Below are 19,878 nucleotides of genomic sequence, written 5' to 3' on the forward strand. Positions count from 1 at the left end.
CATTCTCAATGCCGTCAGCCTCTCAAGTTTAGCCCACCCCTCCCCATTCCGCTCAACTGTTTTTTTCTAAAATGTATTTATTTACTACTTCTCCCAGGTCCTCCTTAACTTCCCAACCCCCTCGCCCTCCTTTTTTTATTCTGTAGTTTTTTGTCTTCTTCAGAGGGAAGGTGAATGTTGATACCAGGATGCTATAAGATGGTCATCTGCTATCTAGGAACAGTAAATAAAAGAAATAAATGGCTTCCAACGCATCATGATGCATACCTGGACACAACTCCATGCATATACTTCATCACTCCGGGACCAGCATTCTGTTTTATTTTGCTTGTTTTTGCTGATGATGTTCAGAAGCAGCAACAAACATTGGCAAAGCCAAAAACTCAACTACCACATTTAAAAGGTGAGAACTATTGGCTCGGCTAATACGTGTTAAAGCTAACTTACAGATGTGTCCAGTTCACAAGTGATCCTCCCGTGTGATCTGGTTCGCAGACCATGGTGCAAGCAGGGGTTTGCAGGGATAGCGGTTTTACAATCACGGCAACCAGAAAGACTTTCGATTGCCTCGTCTACTGTGGAATGTACCTGTAGCACAAAATGCAGAGCAAACCACCAAGTACAGGTAGCAAATTTCTGTTCATGTTGACCTAACCACACCAGAGTGAGTGAGAGACAAAGTGAAAGAGTTAGTGAGTGAGAGAGCAATGCGGGAGAGTGAGAGAGCAATGCGGGAGAGTGTGAGAGCAGAGAGTGAGTGAGTGAGAGGGGAGAGTGAGACGGCGAGTGTGTTGTGTCTGTCTGTGACGTTTGATCTGCCCTCGATAAAAAAAAGCACAACACGATGCATATTCTACATTCAGTACATCTCCAATTTACTTTACAAATCTCACTCCTTTACTGGCCTCTGTGGTTATTAAGTATGTCTTCAGTCTCCATTTTTCCGCTGGGACAATTCACATAAACATCTAATGGTGACAGAGCTCCATATTACATGTCCGTACCCATTCATCGGTAGTATTTCAACTAAAAACTAAAAAAACATCTAAAAGTCGGAAGTTTTCCTTTGCCATGCTATGATTTCCAGGCGATGTGGGCTGGCCTGTGATAATGATCGGGCCCTCCCACTCCGGAGATTAGTTTACATAATTAATTGCATTTTATTCAGTTCTGCCTACGGTGCTCGATAACGGATGATTGATAATTATTGTTGAAATAACTGTCGGCTGCCTTCATTTTTTTGACCTAAACAGGAAAGGTTCTAAGCAGGTTCAGTCCTTCACATCACATACCAGGCCACCAGCCCTGCAACCCCTGCCATCACGGTTGCCAGAATCAATTGCACTGAGGGGAGCCGTAGCAATGAGACACCAGCATGGAAAGGGCACCATGCACCTTTGCTGCTACCTGTAGGTGTGAGAGAAGGAATGATCACATGTGTTAAAGTCAAGTGGTCGTAAAAACAGACTATCATACAGCAGGCGGTATTGGGCAAACGAAAATCACAAGAGAGACAGGAAAAGCATCACAATAAAGACACATACTAGCTGCTCAATACAGGCACACCACAACTGCCTTCTCGCAACATTGAGCACGTGGAGGATCAAGTATAAGTCGTGGATATTTTTTTCTCCTAGTCTATAGGCTTCCTTCCTGGGTACTAATTGGATGCTTTCCCGGTACTACAGGAGGTCATAAGCAAACCTTCATACCTATGTGTGCTTCTTTAAGAAACCTAAAGCTATGGAGGAAAGGGTGCTCTATCCAGGACCTGCAACCGTAACACCTTCTCTGGCTTCTTGAACTGTAGTCCCAAATTTTCTAAAATCCTACTCAAAAGCAAGCATTGTGAATGCAAATAGGTCTTTCTTTAAAGGATTGCTGTATGGTAATGTGAAGCACTACAAGTAGATAGGCTAAAAGGCTCAAGTGACAGTTACAAACATAAGTTATCTATTTATCAGAGACACTTTAATAGTATTTCAATGTCATTTGTGTGGCCTGAAATCCAAGCTTAGGCAGCAGCTAAATAAACAAAATGAACACAGCTACATGGAGGGCAAGCACATTTTTGTGGAAGCACACAACTTCAGCCCAATCGAAACAGGATTGCCTGGCTCCCAAAATATGGGGAGAGCCACAGCCCCTCTCTAAAGTGATGCTCACATTAACTGGCGACAACTGTGCTGTCAAACCAGACCATAACCAGAATGGGAATAAAAGCAGGGGGTTGTGGTGGGATGGGGGGACTGGAGGCCTACGAGTATATAGGTCACTATGGTGAGTAATCTATTGTAGTTACTAAATCCCATCCCTTTTCCTCCCTTCTCATAGGAGGATTAACAAGAATACAAATATTGTAAGGAAACAGGACACACCCAGAGAGCAGACTTTGAAAAGTATGTTCTTTATTAAAACAGGGTAAAAATCGAGCAGATAAATGAGAGCTCGTTTTAAAAAAAACACAGGGGTTGCAGAAAGCTGGTGTTCAGACCCAAGGACAGGCTTCATGAATGAAACTCACTGGAATGAGATGTTGGAGAGTCACACATGTCACCCTGGTTATGACCGCATGTACATGAAAGCCTTCAGGGTGCGAAAGCCCTTTGGTGTGATGGCACTGTAGGCAGCAGGAAACCATTATAGCGACAAAATCCACAGCTGAATTTATGAGCTCTAGCAATGAGCATTTTTCATGCACTTTCCCATTACTTATTTTGGCATATTCCAGTGGCCCCGAATTTCAAGGACCACCTAAGAGACTTTTATGTTCGCTGGAAGAGCCTTAGGTGTCTGCTTTTAAAGGGAGAACCTGGCAATTTATTTCATAGGACGTATTCCATCAATCTTATTGCTGCCCGTTTAGAATGAATGGAAAAGTTATTTACTTGTATTCCTAGTTATATTCCTCGGGGCATCTGCTTGTGGTTACGATCAACATGACTAAATTCTGCCTCTCCCCACTAAGCCCAGATTGCCCCTTGCATGGTATAATGGTACATGCCCACAAGATTAAATGGGAGTCATCCACATTCCGGTACCTAAGCATCAATATATACCACATCAGCTGAGATTTGCTGGATGGCAACCTATTGAGGGCGATAAATTCTCTGAGACCATAACTTGTGTTTTGACACTGTCCATTTCGATGCAGGGTTGCAGGGGACCTCTCCATGATGGTCATGTTGCCAGGACTCCTTTACTATTACACCAATTTGCTGATACAGGCCCTCACAGCCTATTCTACATGTTGAATACCATGTTGGGGGATCTACTTTGGAATAACAGATGGTGGAGAGCTGTTATGTCAAAGCTACAGCTACCCACGGACCAGGTGGTGGGAGGGGGAGGAGGGCTGGAGGGAGTGGGTTTTTGGGCGGTGGGGGAACGGTGGTGGAGGAGCAGTGTGGAAGCCCTGTTCTTTGAACATTACTATCTGGCAGGCAAGCCCCAGTGGTTGGCCCATTGGCTTGCTGGCTGTACGTAATCTGCTGGAGGTGGGCAGTAGGGATAGCTAAAATGCTCAAACCGGGAAACATTGTTTCCAAAATCTAGCCTGCTGAAACCCACAAACTATTACAGTTAGCACATAGCTGTCATGAATAAGCACTGCAAGTCTCTCCTGCGGCAACGCCACACAGTTCGGAGATTCCTCTCTAGAGCTTTCACATATTCTGACAGGTCACAGGACAGGATACCGCAGAGGCATGGGAGAATGCATTGATAGCCACTATGGGGGACTTATTACTGGATAAAGCCTTAATTTCTTTGGATCTCTTGTCTGACCAAACTGGCCTACATCATAGGGACAGTTTAACACACTTGCCTTTAGGTGCAGTGTCTTAAGGGAAATTTCCAGCACAAAGCTGTCTACTGAGTCCTACCACAGGGCCTTTTTGGCATGGGAACTGGCCAGAGGCTTGTCTCCTGGGTTACAAAAGCCATCCCTGTCAAAACCCCTCAACCCTTAGCGGCACTTTGGCAGAAATAGGAACTCAAATTAGGTTCACCACGATTACAAAAAGAGTGGAACAATGCATTAGCACACCAGTGCAAGGTCTCCTGCGTTGCACACTTTTAACACAAACACACAAATAAGGGGAGAGAGGTAACCTTTGTTTTCCGTCCTCCCTTCCTTATTATGACCATACACGTACACACAAAAGAGGAAAATGAGGAAATGTAATACTCTTATCAAATCAAGAATACCACATAGGAAAAACGCAAAGTTCTTTAAAAATGCCCTCACCCACCTATAGTGGCATGCTAGATCATTGGGCCTATTACAACATCCCCATGCAGACCAATGTCAGGGATGGAGCAAAGAGTATTGGGGGAAGACAATACACACACAAATATAGGGATCTACTCTGCAGAACAAAAAGTGAATAAAACTGCCTCATGGAAGTCCGAAACTCTCTTTGCAATTGGGCTTCCTGGATAGGGTTAAAAAAAAATCAATTGTGTTGATAAAATGGGTATATTAGTGCTACTTCATCCCTCCTGTATGCTCTCTTGACATGTTTCGGCCACTCTCAAAACGCCCAAATGGGTCGTTTGGCCTTCCTCAGGACTAAAGATCCCACTTATTTTTTCACCCCTTACTTCTAGTGTCTGTTTAGGGGATGGGGATATATTTATCCAACATATGAACAAGTTACTTACCTTCAGTAACGCTTTTTCTGGTGGATACAGTAGCTACTTGTGTATTCCTCACCTTATGTATTCTCCCAATTTTTTCCTAGATCTCTACATCGGCGGTGGATGTCATAATTGCACGGCTCCACAAACGACTCCATCTGATGTCATCGGAGCCATAAGAAGTCCTCGCCGGCATGCTGACGTCAGTTTCACCACTTTTTTACCGTGCCTTCAAGGCGAACAGGTGAATACCAACATCACAAGCACATGTGCCAACTCAATATATATACATAAAAAATATCTTATATATATATAAATTATAACATCATTCAATAAACATCAATAGTACTCTTGGTATGACCAGACAAGCAACTGGTAGGGGATTGGGACTGTGAGGAATCCACAGGTAGCTACTTCATCCACCAAAAAAAGTGTTACCGAAGGTAAGTAACTTGTTCTTCTGATGGATACAACTACCTGTGGATTCCTCACCTTATGAATAGAATCCCAAAGCAGTCCCGCACTCAGAGGTGGGTGCCCGAGTAGTCAAACCAAGAAGTCCTGCAAAACAGAACAGGCAAAATGGCCATCCCTCCTCACTTCTGAGTCTAAACAATAATGCTTTTCAAAAGTGTGGAGGGAAGGCCAAGTGCTGCTTTACAAATGTCAGCAAAAGGCACACCTCTAACTAAAGCCGAAGTGGCAGACTTAGCCCCGGTGGAATGAGCCCTGATACCCTCAGGAGGAACTTTCTTTGCTAGTGAATAACATATCTTTATGAAAAGAATGACTCAGCTTGATAGAGTCCTCTTGTGGGCAGCTTTACCCTTCGTTTTGCCCACACAGCCAATGAAGAGCTGATCATCCTTTGTCCTTTCTATGTAGAAGCTCAGGACCCTTTTCCGATCCAAGCGATGAAGCCTTTCATCCTCCTTTGATGGATGGGGAGGAGGGCAAAAGGACGGAAAAGGTATAGATTGTCCTGGATAGAAGGGAGTGACTACCTTAGGAAGGAAAGCTGCCCTGGTTCTCAAAACCACCTTATTAGCACAAAAGGTTGTATAAGGGGGGTTTACACTAAGAGCCTGAAGCTCACTAACACGCCTAGCCGACATGATGGCTGTTAGAAAAACTGTTTTAATGACTAGGAGCCTTAACGGGCAACTAAACTTAAAACAAAATTCAAATCCCACTGAGGCATTATGAACAGAGTGGGAGGAAATTTGTTTGTTAACCCCTTAAGGAACATAAGAACTATAGGGGCTTAAATAAAGAGGGTTGATCAGGTAAACAAACAAAAGCCGACAGTGCCAATAAAAACCCTTTCACTGTTGCAACTGTGCAACCTTTCTGCGCTAAAGAAAGTGCAAATTGCATAACATTAGACAAATGGGCCTTTAAAGGACCAATTTGTCTCTCTCCACACCAAATAAATTTTGCCCATCTGCCGGCATAGTGAGATTTGGTACAGTGTCTCCTGGCTGATAAAATAACATCCACCACTTCCAGAGGGAGAGAAAAAGAACTCAGATTGCCTTGTTCAATCTCCAGGCATGTAGGTGCAGGCTCTGGAGGTGGGGGTGTAGAACCTGCCACTGTGACTGGGAGAGGAGGTCTGCCCTGTGATGGAGACGGAGCAAAGGGTACAGTGAGAGGTGAAGAGGGTTTGTATACCACACCCTTCTTGGCCAATCCGGGGCTATTAATATGACTTGGGCTCAGTCTATGGAATCTTCCTGAGAACTCGAGGAATCAAGGGTATGGGAGGAAACGCGTGAAGAAGCCGGTTGCTCCAGCTCAGCTGAAACGCATCCCTCAATCCCCCCTGCATCGGATACTGGAGGCTGCAGAATAACAGGCAGTGTGCATTCTCATGAGTGGCAAAGAGGTCTATCAGAAGCGTTCCCCACAACTGGAAGATGTGAAGAACAACCTCCGGATGGAGATGCCACTCGTGATTGGCCGAAAAGTGTTGACTGAGACCATCCACACGTACGTTGAGAACTCCGGCCAAATGGTTTCCTACTATGCAAGTCTGACGGTCCTATGCTCAGAAACAGAGCCGCAGAGCCTCGGTGCAGAGAAGCTACAACCCTACTCCTCCCTGTTTGTTGATGTGCCACATCACGGTAGTGTTGTCTGTCAAGACATGTGCTGACTGACTGCAAATGGATGGGAGGAAGGCCTTGAGAGCTAGACGTATCGGCCGCAACTCCAACAGATTGATGTGAAACATCTGTTCTACTGGAGACCAAAGACCTTTGATCTCTAGATCCCCCAGATGTGCTCCCTACCCTAGAGTGGAAGCATCTGTTATGACTGTGGCCACCGGAGGTGGCAGACAAAACGGCCTTCCTTGAGAGAGTTTGCCATCCACACTCCACCATCGCAGATCCACTGCAGCGTCTCTGGCTATCGTTCTTGACTCCCCGAGATCCCCTCTGTGTTGAAACCACTGCTTACGGAGGCACCACTGACGAACAGAATGCAGGAAGCAAACAGAATGAGCAGACGTAGGACCTTTAGGACTGGAACAGCCGCTCATCTTTGAAACATTGGAATCATAGCCTGAATGTCCAGAATCCTCTGAGCAGGAGGGTGATAGGCCTGATTCAATGTTGTGTCCAGTACTGCCCCTATGAACAGGAGGCATTGAGAGGGCTCCAGGTGAGACTTGGGCACGTTTACAAAAAAACCCAGGTTGAACAACAACTGGGTTGTCACCCGCAAATGGTGCAGCAACAACTCTGGGGACTTGGCTTTGATCTGCCAATCAACCAGGTAAGGGAAGTGCGCCGCCACCACTACCATCACCTTCGTGAAGGCTCAAGGTGCGGAAGTAAGACTAAAAGGAAGGACCGCAAACTGGTAGTGTTGCGATCCTACCATGAACTGGAGATACTTCCTGTGAGACTTCAGAACAGGGATGTGAAAATAAGTATCCTGCAAGTCGATAGATACCATCCAGTCTTCCTTGTCCAATGTAAGAAGCACCTGTACTAGGGTCAGCAATTTTAACTTTTCCTGTTTGAGGAACCAATTCAAAATCCTCAGGTCCAAGATAGGCCTCAACCGACCATCCTTCTTGGGAATCAGGAAATACCTTGAATAACATCCCTGACCCTTTTCCTGCTTCAGAACCAACTCCACTGCAGGAGATGCTCTTCTGAGCAAAATGAATGATGGGGAGGGAAGGAGGGACGGACTCCTGAAAGGGAAGGGCATAACTTTTTCTCACTACACTCAACACCCAAGAGTCCGATGTTATTAACCCCCACTTGTGGCGAAAATGTAACAGCCTTCCACCTACGGGCAGCACATGCTGGTGAGTGGAGTGAGAACTAGGGCTGCTTCCCTGGCTGGATTTCCCCAGAGGATGAAGAGGAGAAGGAAGGCTGCTAAGCGGCTCCTCACATTTTAACTCTTCCACTACCCCTATAGGACCTGTAGAGGGGGTTGCCAGGCTGCTGGATGTGGAACTTCTGCAGCCCACGAAAGGATGACCCACGTTCAAACCCTCTGAGCCTAAGGAATGGTCTGAAGGTCATAGATGATGCCTGGAGGCCCAAAGATTTTGCAGTGGCTCTACTATCTTTGAACCTTTTCAGAGCTGAGTCTGCCTTTGCACCAAACAGCCAGGCACCATCAAAAGTGAGGTCCATCAATGTAGCTTGCACATCCGAGGAAAAAACAGAACCTCTGAGTCAAGAATGCCTCCTAGTTGCAATTGAAGTCCCCATGGCTATAGCAACTGAGTCCGCAGTGTCCAGGCCAGACTGAATCACTTGTTTGGCTGCCGCTTGACTGTCCTGTAACAGTTCAGCAAAATGTCCCTGTACTTCCTGTGGCAACTTACGGACCACCTTCTTTGCCGTATCCATTATCCACTCCCTACCCACCAATGTTGTAGGGCATGACCCCGGAGCCAATCTTGAGGAACAAGAAGCTTGCACTAACAAGCTATCTGGTGTTGGGTCAAACATTGCGGGTCACATGGAGCAACTTTATACCTCTTAGCTAGTCTTTGAAACCGCAGAAGTAGTGACCGGTTTCTTCCATATCTCCAATATGGGTTCCGTCAAAGCGTCACTGAATGGAAGAAGGGGCTCTGAAGACGAAGCTGATGGATGCAGAACCTCTGTCAGAATATTGGGTCTTTAACTTGAACGCAGGAAGAGGCAATTCTAAAAATTCTGCTGCCTTCCTAATCATCCCGTGGTAGGTTGTCACTTCAGAAGAAAGCTCCCTCCAAGGGATAAAAGCTCCCACTCAGGGGATGTATCCAACCCACTAGAAGTATCTAGTCCCTGGTATTCATCTGAAGGCACAGGAATTTCCCTGTGTTTCAGCTGTTGCTGTTCTTCTAGATACTGCTGCTCTTCCAGAAGTCTTAAGGCCTTCCTTCTAGATCTTAGCTTAGACTCCAAACGTGGCGCTGATAAAGAGTTCACTGACGTCGACGACGCCCCTAAAGGAGAAGGCGAGACTGGAGGAGGAGGAGCCGGATCCACGCTCAGCGCCGGAGTAGACTGAGCCGACTGCACTCAAGGTCTATCTGATGCCCGCACCGGCACTGCCGTCATCCGGGGTAGAGGCTATGGCGTACTTAGTGCCGTGCCAGTACAATCCAAAGGAGCTGCTGGTACAAAATGCATAAACGGAGCCTGGTTTTATGGCAGCGTAAAAGCCAACAGACCCGTGAGGCCAGCAGCCGCACCAGAGAGGACCATTGCCCTATTGAAAATGCTAAACATAGCATTTAGGAACAAAGGCGGATCAGCTCCCGGAGCTGGAAAGGCAGGATACTCTTGTTCCCCTTGCGGTGGCTGGGCTGAATATGACTCCCGAGCCCCAAACTCCTGATCTTTTAAGGAAGCAGGGGAAAAATTAGCTGTTTGACTCATAGGCGACGTTGAAATCTCTACCAAAGTCGGCGCCGGTGACGCTTCAGCTGATTGCGGTTGGAGAGACAAGGTGGGACTGACTTCCCAAGTTGTGTGGTGCCGTGAACTTGAAGTCGGAGATACTGACCAATCTCTGGACAAACGGCGCCGTGACTCATGTCATCGATGTCGCTTCTTGTGAGACCTCGATGATCTGTACAACGAAGTGTTCCGAGTTCTGGACCTACGACGTCCTCTTTTCTCTTTCTTTGCTTTAGAAAGAAAGAGCTTTGCCGCCCCTTTTTTTTTTTTGAGAGCCTTTGGATTCATGCGCTGGCAAAATGAACAACCTGCCATGTCGTGATCCGAGCTCAAACACCACAGGCAGTTCGCACTCGCTACAAGGTTTGAAGCCGGATTTCTTTGGCCAAGGCATAATAGTGGTACAAGACATTCTGCCTAAACAGTTGGGAAACAACGGAGAGATAGAAAACCGTTAGTGTTGAAGGTGCAGAAAAAAGGGAACTGACATCAGCACTGCGGCAATGACTTCTTATGGCTCCGATGACATCAGACGGAGTCGCGTGTAAAGATGTGCAATTATAATGTCCTACTTGCCACTACTAAGTAACCACACCAGCTTGTTCTTGGAATGACAAATAAAATGGGAAAACAAATAAAACCAATGCGTTTTTCTAAAAACCAGCATAGTACAGCCCCCATTTATTCATGGTTCAATACTTATTATCTGGCTGTACCCTTTCAAAATGATTCCTAATGTGGAATCTCCTGAAGCCCACAATTTATTATTTTTCTAGCTGGCATACCATCACCACATTCACATGTCACCCAGAAATATGTGAGGATTAAAGGAATACCTTGCGGACCCCAACAAGCATTTCTTACCAAGTTTCACTCTGAACTTCTCTGAAACTAGAGCACGAGCGAGAGCATCTCCCTGTAATCACACACTGTCATGTAAAATAAAGACGTGTAACTCACCAATAAATCTCGTTAGTACTACTCATCTTGTACCGATACTTTAGTAAAAAACGTAATGTGTGGTTGCCCTTAAGCCAAATGCAACTCATGGGTGACTGTAGCCATGAGCCTCATGCATATCTGTACACATAGTTGGTGCCCAATTATGATGGCGTATAGGACTTCCATGAGGTAGGTTAATTCACTTCTTGTTCTGCAGAGCAGATCCCTATATTTGTGTGTGTTTTGTCTTGACCCAATACCCTTTGCTCCATCCTTGAAGTTGGTCTGTGTGAGGATGTTGTAACAGGCCCAAAAATGAAGCATGACACTATGGGGGGGGGGGGAGTAAGGTCATTTTTAAAGAACCTTGTGTTTTTCCTATGTGATATTCTTGATGTGATAAGAGTATTACATTTCCTCCTTTTCCTCTTCTGAGTGTATGCACTTTTAATACATACAAAATAACATACTACACGAAGACTATTTGACCTTGATGCGCATCTATAAAATCTACCCTGGGATGTCCTCAGACTGCTCTCATTGGCATGCCACACAAGCTAATATCATGCATATGTTCTGGTCATGCGCCACAGTCCAGAGATTCTGGACAGAAGTCTGTACAACACCTTCCAATATTACTGGCAGCTGCAAACTGAACACCATTGAGGGCTGCATTCTGGGGCTTTACAAGCGTTGGAAAACTGGGGGAGTGACAAACCTTCCTTCATCCCGCCCTACTGCTGGCCAGATGCACAATCACTATATGCTAGAAAGCATCGTCCCTGCCTGTAATCACACAGTGGAAGGGCAAGTTTGCCTGATGGGCAGTCAGAATTTATGGCTCTGCATTGTGAGGAGGCACTCGGTCTATGCAAACACCCTACTGCAACTGACTGGGATAATCAGATCCTTACACTAAAAAAAAACGTCAAAGACAACACCAGATTGCCTTAGCCTAGCCTTTACATTACTTCCTCCCTTGTATCTTAGTTCTTCAGGCAACATCAAACTTGATCCCAGAGCCTCCTGCAGCATGTATACCAGCGTCAGGTCCACATGGTGACGATACACGAGACAATCAACATCTTGGCTTAAACCCAGCCTATATACCATGTGATCAGGCTAGTTATTGTTACAAGTATTTTTTTCCATATGTATTGTATGCCTGATGTGCTAATGATAAGTCTGCAACAGCACTGATAATCTATTCATGTACAACCAAAAGCTAATTGTAGAAAAGTGTCTTTTTTGGATGGTCCCACCCATTTTTTGCGCTTGATGCTATTGTTTATGACTCTGAAAGTGCACTGAGCCTGCTAACCAGGCCCCAGTGCCAATGCTCTCTCCCTAAATTGGTAACTGTGAATTGGTATCCTCAATTGGCAAGTATATTAACCCCCTTATAAGTCCCTAGTATATGGTACCAGCGGTACCCAAGGCATGGGGGTTCAAGGGGTCACCAGGGCCTGAAGCTGTTTGTGCCACCCTGCGCGACCCAAGCAAACTACTGACAGCAGATCTGCCATTGCAGACTGAAGGAGCAGTCCAAACTGTTCAAACTCGACTGTGCCCACACCATGTGTGGTGCAGCCCTAGCATTGCCATTAGTATATGTAAGTCACCCCTAAGGTAGGCCTGCAGAGACCAGGAGGCAGGGTGAACTATATTCAAGCTGTGGACACATAGGTGCAAGTTTATCTGTCCCTATATCGGCCTTTTCCATTGAAGGCTACTATAAGTGAATGGCAGTCCACAGGATATCGTGGGCTGGCACCCAGGAAAACTTGAAGTCGCCAGCTCCATTATGGTACCACCAAAATGGGTCATGGTTGGTATTAAACAACCTGCCTTCTCACCCAAGACACAAATTTTGTGTCAAATGCGATGTGGCATGGAACCAGAAAGCAACCTTAGAGGTTGCCACTGAGTTACCTATTTTCCTGTGCTCTGGTTGCCAGCTTACAGCTTCTGCCGACAACACAGGATTCCAACTCCATGGGCAGAGGTGCAAACACTCAGGAGTAAGGACAATAGCCTGGGTGGGAAGGAGGTCACAGTGCCCTCCCTCACAGGAAGGCAAGTGAAGTGGCACATCAAGCCAGCGAGCTTTAAAGGGCACACCACTGCTGATATGCAGGCAGGCTCTCTCCCAAAGGAGAAAAACGCAGCCCCCAGGCAGGTGGGAAAATGAGTTAGTCAGGAGGTGTACATCCCAACAAGGCTAGCCATATCTCTAGATTGGGCAGCCTGGTCTGTACAGCTGAGGAAGACTTCTGCCATCTTGGAAAGAGGCAGGATAGAGGGTTCTGGGTAGGAAAAGTGATACAACCCATCAACTACTTGCACCCTCACCCTTAACACCCCTAAATCTAGGATTTAAGGGGCTGCCCTGGCACCAGAACCTCAGATCTGCAACAAATTGCGACAAGAGGACAAGAGAAGACCCACATTGACGACAACAATGACCTGCACTAATAAAAGCTGTGATACCTTGAATCTGTGGCAACCCCCTGGGACTACTCAACTGCAGCTTGTCCTGGACCACAGACTGTTTCTCCCAGCAAGAGAGAATCCTGTGTGAGTCAAAAGCATGGACAGTAGTCCCCTGCTCACCTCATATAAAAAGTACTCACCGAATCCGAAAAAGCACTGGCCATCGGGCCTTTTGAGGGATCGCCACAAGACAGGTGGTCAAGTGTATTGTGGGAAGTTTAGTCCTGCTCCCTGCCACGTTACAGCTGGCTAACATTTCCACCGGAACTTCGTAAGGGGAGGTAGCTTCTACTCCAGCTTACCACTGCCAAGGCTTGTTGGTGGCCAGTCCAGGCATCACCACCTTTACTCGACGCTGCAACTCGAAAGCACAGTGCAACACCTTCACCCAACATCCCCTGCGGCTCTGCTGTCAAGTTTTTGCATCTGTTTCCTCACTAGCACTGTCTTAATGGTAAAACCAGTAACTGCAGCTCCAGTTCAGCACCAAGGATAACCAAGCACACCTCTGCACGCCGAGACTAGGTGGAGTTGTTCTGCCTGATGAATCCTGGTCAAGAGGCCCACACAAGTTTAAACCCCAGTAGGCTCCCACAAACTCAACCTGCAAATGACGGGGTGTCATAAGTACCATTTTTCAGCACCTGCGGCTCCCACCTTCAGCACCAAGGACAGCCAGGACACCTCTGCACTCAGGCCCCATGAGCCAGGTAAAATTGGTCTGACTGTTGCAGCTTGGTCTAGGGACCTGCACAACTTTAACTACCAGTGGTTTCCTCTGACTCACCCTACAAATGACCAAGTGTCTCTAGTGACGTTTCCCATTGATTGCAATGGTGAGATTTGACAGCTTGTAATGGCACCAATTTTATTTCTGCTTTAAAATCTACAACTCCGGTTATGCGTAACTCATTTGCTTTGTTTTCATGTCTAAATTTATATAAAAATCTGCTCTGTTTTTATAAATTGGTGTCAGATTTCTTTTGAGTTGTGTCAATTACTTATTCTTCATGCTGGTACTCTAAAATGCTTAACACATGTTCCAATAGTAAAGCCTGACTGCTCTTTGCCATGCTACCAGGACTGAGCTAGTTCATTATTGTGAATCTAAGGGACCATCTTTGGTGTATTGTGAGAGTATTATGTAGTGAAGCCTAACCAGCATCACTGCATAATACTACACTTTCCTACACCAATATAAATATACGCGCATGAGTGTATTATACATATCTGTGCCTAACTAAAAGCAAAAGTAGCAGAATTTCTGTGTTTTTGTTTAAAATCAGTTTTCGGGGGAGTAGCTGGTAGAGACAGGAGTTGTTGTTGGGTGGGCGTGGAGTAGGCTTGAGGACAGGAAAGGGCAACTTGCCTCAACAGTAACTGAAGCCAAGAGGGTTCTGGCAATGGGTATGCCTAAGGGTCAAATGAAGTGTCCAATATAAGAATGCACACCTTTCTGGTGGCCTGCGAGAAATAGTCATATTTCTGAGTACCCTGGGGTGTCTTAATTAATGGGCATCTACTGTCTGTTCCAGGTCCTCTTACGACCTGCTGGGAACGTCTGAGGATAGGTGAAGGTCTACTCACTCTCCAGGTGTCTGAACGAGACTCAGGGGCTGCTGGAGGTAACAAATGACCCAAAAAGGTGTCTGAAAGCTGAGTGGGCCTTAAGGTGTCTGAGGATATGCAGATGATCACTGATGAGCTGTACCGGGAATTTCAGGACAAACCGCAGGTGATTAGGTGTGGGCCAGGGATCTCTCCTGGAAGGCCAAAGATTTCTACAGCCTGGTTGAGGGTCCATGAAGGCCTACTGATGGTGTTCGAGAGAATAACAAGAGTCTCTTAGGGCCATTGTGGAGAGTAGTGGGACAGCCGGAGAGGTCTGCTAGAAATCTGTGGACCACTGATGGTGAGATGACATACTTAGTAGAATATCTGCTGGAGAGAGAGGATCATTTGGGATTCTCTGAAACTCTTGAGTGCAGGGAATGCCTATGAATCAGCTGTGGCTGTCTGAAAGTTGGCTGAGCGCCTCCATGGGTCCGCCAGATGTGTCTGAATATGAGCTGAGGATTTTCAGCAAACGGTGTCTGAAGTCCAGTCAAAGGTCTCTGAGGCAATCTAATGGTCTTTGAGGGTTTGCTGGAGGCCATCCGAGGATCTCTGAGGGCTAGCAAGAGAGTGAAGGACCACCTGGGGGTGACAGAGCAGACAGAGAGTCTTCCAGTGCATGCTCATGTTTTCTTGGGGTACATCAGCCTTTGAAAGCAGGCCAGTGGTGTTCAAAAAATAGCTGTGGGTACTTAGGACAAGGTGGAGGTCTCTAATGATGTCCTGAGGGTCTGTAAGTTGACTAGGAGTGTCCGAAGTCTTAAGTAGTAGTGTTTAAGAACTAGTTGTGGGTACCCAAAAGCATCTTGAGGGTGTCTAGCTTTGTATAAGGACCACCTGGAGTTCGTTATATGTTGGTAATGGCTGAATAGGATTACCTATTGATAAAAGTGCATTGTTAGGGGGCCAAAGGCCCTGTTGGCAGGTTCTGAAGTTATTCTGAGAGTTTATGAGAAACATTGGGCCATCTAGCAATTAGTTGGGGGTGTTTGTATATGGACTGAGGGCTGGCAAAAGTATCTAAGGTACAAATGGATGTTTGCAAGCCGGCTGGGAAAGTATCAGGAAGAGTTCTAAGAGAGGTGTGGACTGTCTGCAGGTGGGCCTAAGGTGTTTGAGATTTGGCCAAGTGTATATGAGGGAGACAGTTTCTCCAGTGAATGGCTGTGGAATCTCCAAAGGTGACTTGGACTGCCAAAGTATGAGCATAGGATCTATGACACCAGTTAACCTGGGATGCTGGGAAGGATCAGCCACTTGTGTCTGATAGTGAGTCAACAGTTTTTGGGGGCTATGCTAAGTCAGTAAGGAGTCTTTGAACCTCTCACTCTCTCAGGAGAGACTGTTGATGTATAAGGACAAACCGGAGGTTAGGGGCACAGCTATCATTACCGCAACAGGAGATGCCGTGTCACCAGGTCATAGAAGTCTGAGTGGCCAGATGTATCACAGTTATGCCAGTCGTAAACGACACAACGATGGAGGTAAGGACCCATTTTACTACTATGCATTAGGGCCCATGGCACTCATGCTAACCACTGATGAAGGTGTCTGAATCAGGACATTACAAGGTGAGGAGACTGAAAGGGGAGGGGGCGTTAGCCAGAACATTTTTCTTCAGGGTCTGAGCCTCTGACAGCCCCAGTATGTGATCAAATTTAAAATTCAGAAGGGCAACAAAAGGTAAAAGAAAATGTATATCCTACCTTTCTCCAGGCTTGGGCTTCTGTTTCCAAGGAATAAGTCAAAAGAACAAATGCTGTATAAAATGCATCTCTCTGCTGAAGCCTAGATGCTTTCAGTTTAATTTTTTAGGACTGATGCTTGAGGGATCCACAAATACACTCTGACATAATTTTTCATTGTGTACACAATCTGTTAAGTTTGTTAGGTTGTTTTATTTTTTAGTAGTATAATATTTCAGTGAGGTGAGAGTGTGCATCTGTGAATTAGATGACTACTTCAATTTGATTTTTTGAGTGCACATTCAGTTTCCAGTATACTTATTTACTTCTAATTTTCCCAGTCTAACTGCATCCGATTTTACAGTTTTTTTCTGATGCTCAGGTTGATACAGATCATCGTACATGCCAACACACCCAACCTAGATGGAGACACTCCATATTTAGGTTAAAACTATGTTATCTTAGATTCTAAGTCTCCCATTTTATTCTCTAAATCTTACTCCTAGATGTATGAGAGCTTTACTTGTTTGGTAAAGCTCTGAAATGCACCTGTTTTGTTTGAAAAAACAGACACACAAAACAAGTGATTATGGGGCGCAATCCTTGCCAAGTAGCCCCATACCAAGTGTGACACATTTAACCAGTGGGAGTTCTGGAACATTCCGTTCAAAAGACTGAAAAACCTGGACGCTTTTAAAAGACCGGGTACTTGGCATGTTTTTGCAGGATCTTCTCTATAGACTTAATTCACATCTGGAAATATATCAGTTTGTTTTGTGTGCTATGCTTTGATATGCTGGTTGGAAATTATGCATGGGCTCTCATGTATAATGAGCCAGAATAGATCTACTTGTGTAGCAGGTATGTCAGTCTTTATGGGTGTAAGAGGACCAGTGGACTTTTGTATTGCCTATTTCCAGCCTCTGTAGTGCTGTTTTGTAGGTTTCGCCTGCAAGGACGCTTGCGTGCATGCTTGCGAAATCTTTTGTTGTTAAAATAACTTCAAAGGGGCTTGGAGCCAGACCATTACTTACCTGAACCTACCATTGGCTTACTCCAACGTCGCTCTGATTTACCTGCTTCAGATTGGCCAGCACGTCATCTTCACGTCACTTCCTGTTGTCATTGTGTATTCTTCGCCAATCTTGCCATTAAGCTGCCTGTGGACCTAGTATTCCTTCTGGTCACTTCCTATTGGACACTGGCCAGTGTCCTTCACCCTCGCTGGCTGGGATGCTTAAAGAACTTATTTTTTCTTCTTTTTTCTTCTTTCTTCGCTGTCTTCTTTCTTTGCTGCCGTCTTCTGTCTTTTCTTCGTTGCTGTCTTCTTTTTTCTTTCTGCATGCCATCTTATTACTTCGCTGACGTCTTGTTCTCTGATGCCTTCTTCTCTGTCTTGTTTCTTCATTGCATCCGTCTTTTTTTGTTTTCTGCATACCGTCTCCTGTCTTTGCTGTCTTCTTTACCGCATGCTGTCTTCTATCTTCTCACGTCTTCTTTCTCCTCCCGTCTGCACTCTTCTCCCATCTTCTCTCTTCTTCCCTGTTCTCATGCCTTCTCCCTTCTTCCGTCTTCCCTCTTCTTTCACCTTGTCTTCTCTCTTCTGCCGTCTTCTGTCTTCCTCTGTGTTCTGCTGTATTCTTCCGTCTTTCCCGCATGCCAATACGTTTCAGCTTTGTCTTTTATCTATGTAACTGACTTACAAATATTAGAAAAATGTTACAATGTTTGTTTTTAATTTAACAAAACAAACATTATTATACATTTTTTCAAATATTTGTAAGCCAGTTAGATAGAAAAAAAGAAAAAGGCAAAACCAATTGGGTTTGCCAATGCTTGTATTGCATGTGTTAGTTTTGAGTTTGCTTTATAATTTCTTGGACAAAGATAATATTACACACTGTAACCTCATTTGAAAGTGTATGTTATACCTTGATAGTCAGTTTCAAAACACCATTAAAGAGAAATATAGTACCTTAAAGTATAGCTGTTAGTTGGATAAAACTATGTAATGGAGAAAAATACTGTTTAAATTGTTAGTAGTTGAAAGGTGTCTTCTTAAGGGGAGAGCTCCAGACAAAACAATGTTTTGCTGCTGGTGCAATAATCACCCTTGCATCGCTTCCGGCATAGTAAACGGATCTATATATTATTATAAGTTGACAGCTCTCATTAATGTTAGACCGATCTTTGGAATCAGATGGGCACATTATTCTACAAAGCGGGTTGCCAACCAGGTACTTGCGAATGTTAATTATCAGTTTTTTGAAAGATCGTGATTCCTATATTATCACTACAGACTTAAAATATGCTTCCTCCTCCACTTATTTTATCATACAATAGTCTGCAGAATACTTTACAACATTGAGGCCCTCATTACAACCCTGGCGGTCGGTGGAGAAGTGGCGGTAATACTGCCAACAGGCCGGCAGAAAAAATGACATTACAAGCATGGCTGTGACCGACATGCTAAACCGCCACTTCTGCATTCCGACCGCCAGGGTGGTAACGACCGCTGGGCTGGAGACTTCGATCTCCAGACCAGCGGCTGTCACTACACCGCCGGCGGTATCATGACCCCGCATACCGCCATGGAGTTCGTGGGGTTCTGTACTGCCACGAAATCCATGGCGGTAGGCACTATCAGTGCCAGGGAATTCCTTCCCTGGCACTGATAGGGGTCTCCCGCACCCCCTCCCCAGAGTCCTCCCCCCACACCCACGACCCCCCTACCACCCGCCAAAGGTGGCAGGACCCCCCTCCACACACCCCCTATTGACACCCCCCACATGCACACATACACTACAACTACACATACCCGCACACATACAAACAGACATTCAAACAGATATACAAACAGACATACACGCACAGATACACACACAGACATACCCATACACACAGACATACAGACATACACGCACACATTTTCCAAACACACAACACCCCCCCACATGCATACACGCACTCACACACCCCCTCTACACACTCACACGCACACCCCCATGCACGCACACAAACCCCCCCACCCCCAAACGGACGATCACCTTACCTGGTCCGGTGATCCTCAGGGAGGGAACGGGAGATATGGGGGCTGCTCCACCGCCAGCTCCCCGTCACCAGAACACCGCCACACCGAATCATGGAATGTGATTCGGTGGGAGGTGTTCTGATGATGTGGTGGTGGAGGTGGAGCAGCCTCCACTTCCCCGCCGACCGCCAGTATGGCTGCTGGCAGCTCTCCGTCCGAAAAAGGGCGGAGGGCTGTCAGCAGTCATAATACGCTGTGTGGAAAACCGCCTGCACTAGCGTTCTTCAGCACGGCGGTACCTCGGCAGTCTTGCGAAAAGACCGCCAAGGTTGAAAGGAGGGCCTGAATGTTTTAGGATATTGGCGGATGTGCAAAGTTTTTGCAGAGACTTTACCAGTATGTAGCTGGTTTATCTCAGTGGTGGGGATGGTATATATATATATGTCACTACTTTCATTCTTTTTTCTTAGCACACACTTTTAAGGTAAACCAATATTTAACAGTACAAATTTGAATATCGTAGAGTTTTTTAAAGTAAGTATTTTGG

At 45.8% G+C, this 19,878-nt stretch overlaps 1 protein-coding gene across 9 annotated transcripts in view; it reads right to left on the minus strand.

Moving 5' to 3' along the window:
• Positions 1 to 295: 295 nt before the first annotated feature.
• HMOX2 (heme oxygenase 2) overlaps positions 296 to 19,878 on the minus strand; it is an 815,387-nt gene continuing 795,804 nt past the window's right edge. For all 9 annotated transcript variants that reach the window (XM_069210692.1, XM_069210685.1, XM_069210690.1 and 6 more), the window contains one exon: positions 296 to 1,403. In XM_069210692.1, coding sequence (XP_069066793.1) covers positions 1,280 to 1,403 — 124 coding nt within the window. In that variant the 3' untranslated portion in view covers positions 296 to 1,279. The remainder of the gene's footprint in view (positions 1,404 to 19,878) is intronic.

Source organism: Pleurodeles waltl, chromosome 10, assembly GCF_031143425.1.
Source record: "Pleurodeles waltl isolate 20211129_DDA chromosome 10, aPleWal1.hap1.20221129, whole genome shotgun sequence".
Classification (NCBI taxonomy): Eukaryota; Metazoa; Chordata; class Amphibia; order Caudata; family Salamandridae; genus Pleurodeles; species Pleurodeles waltl.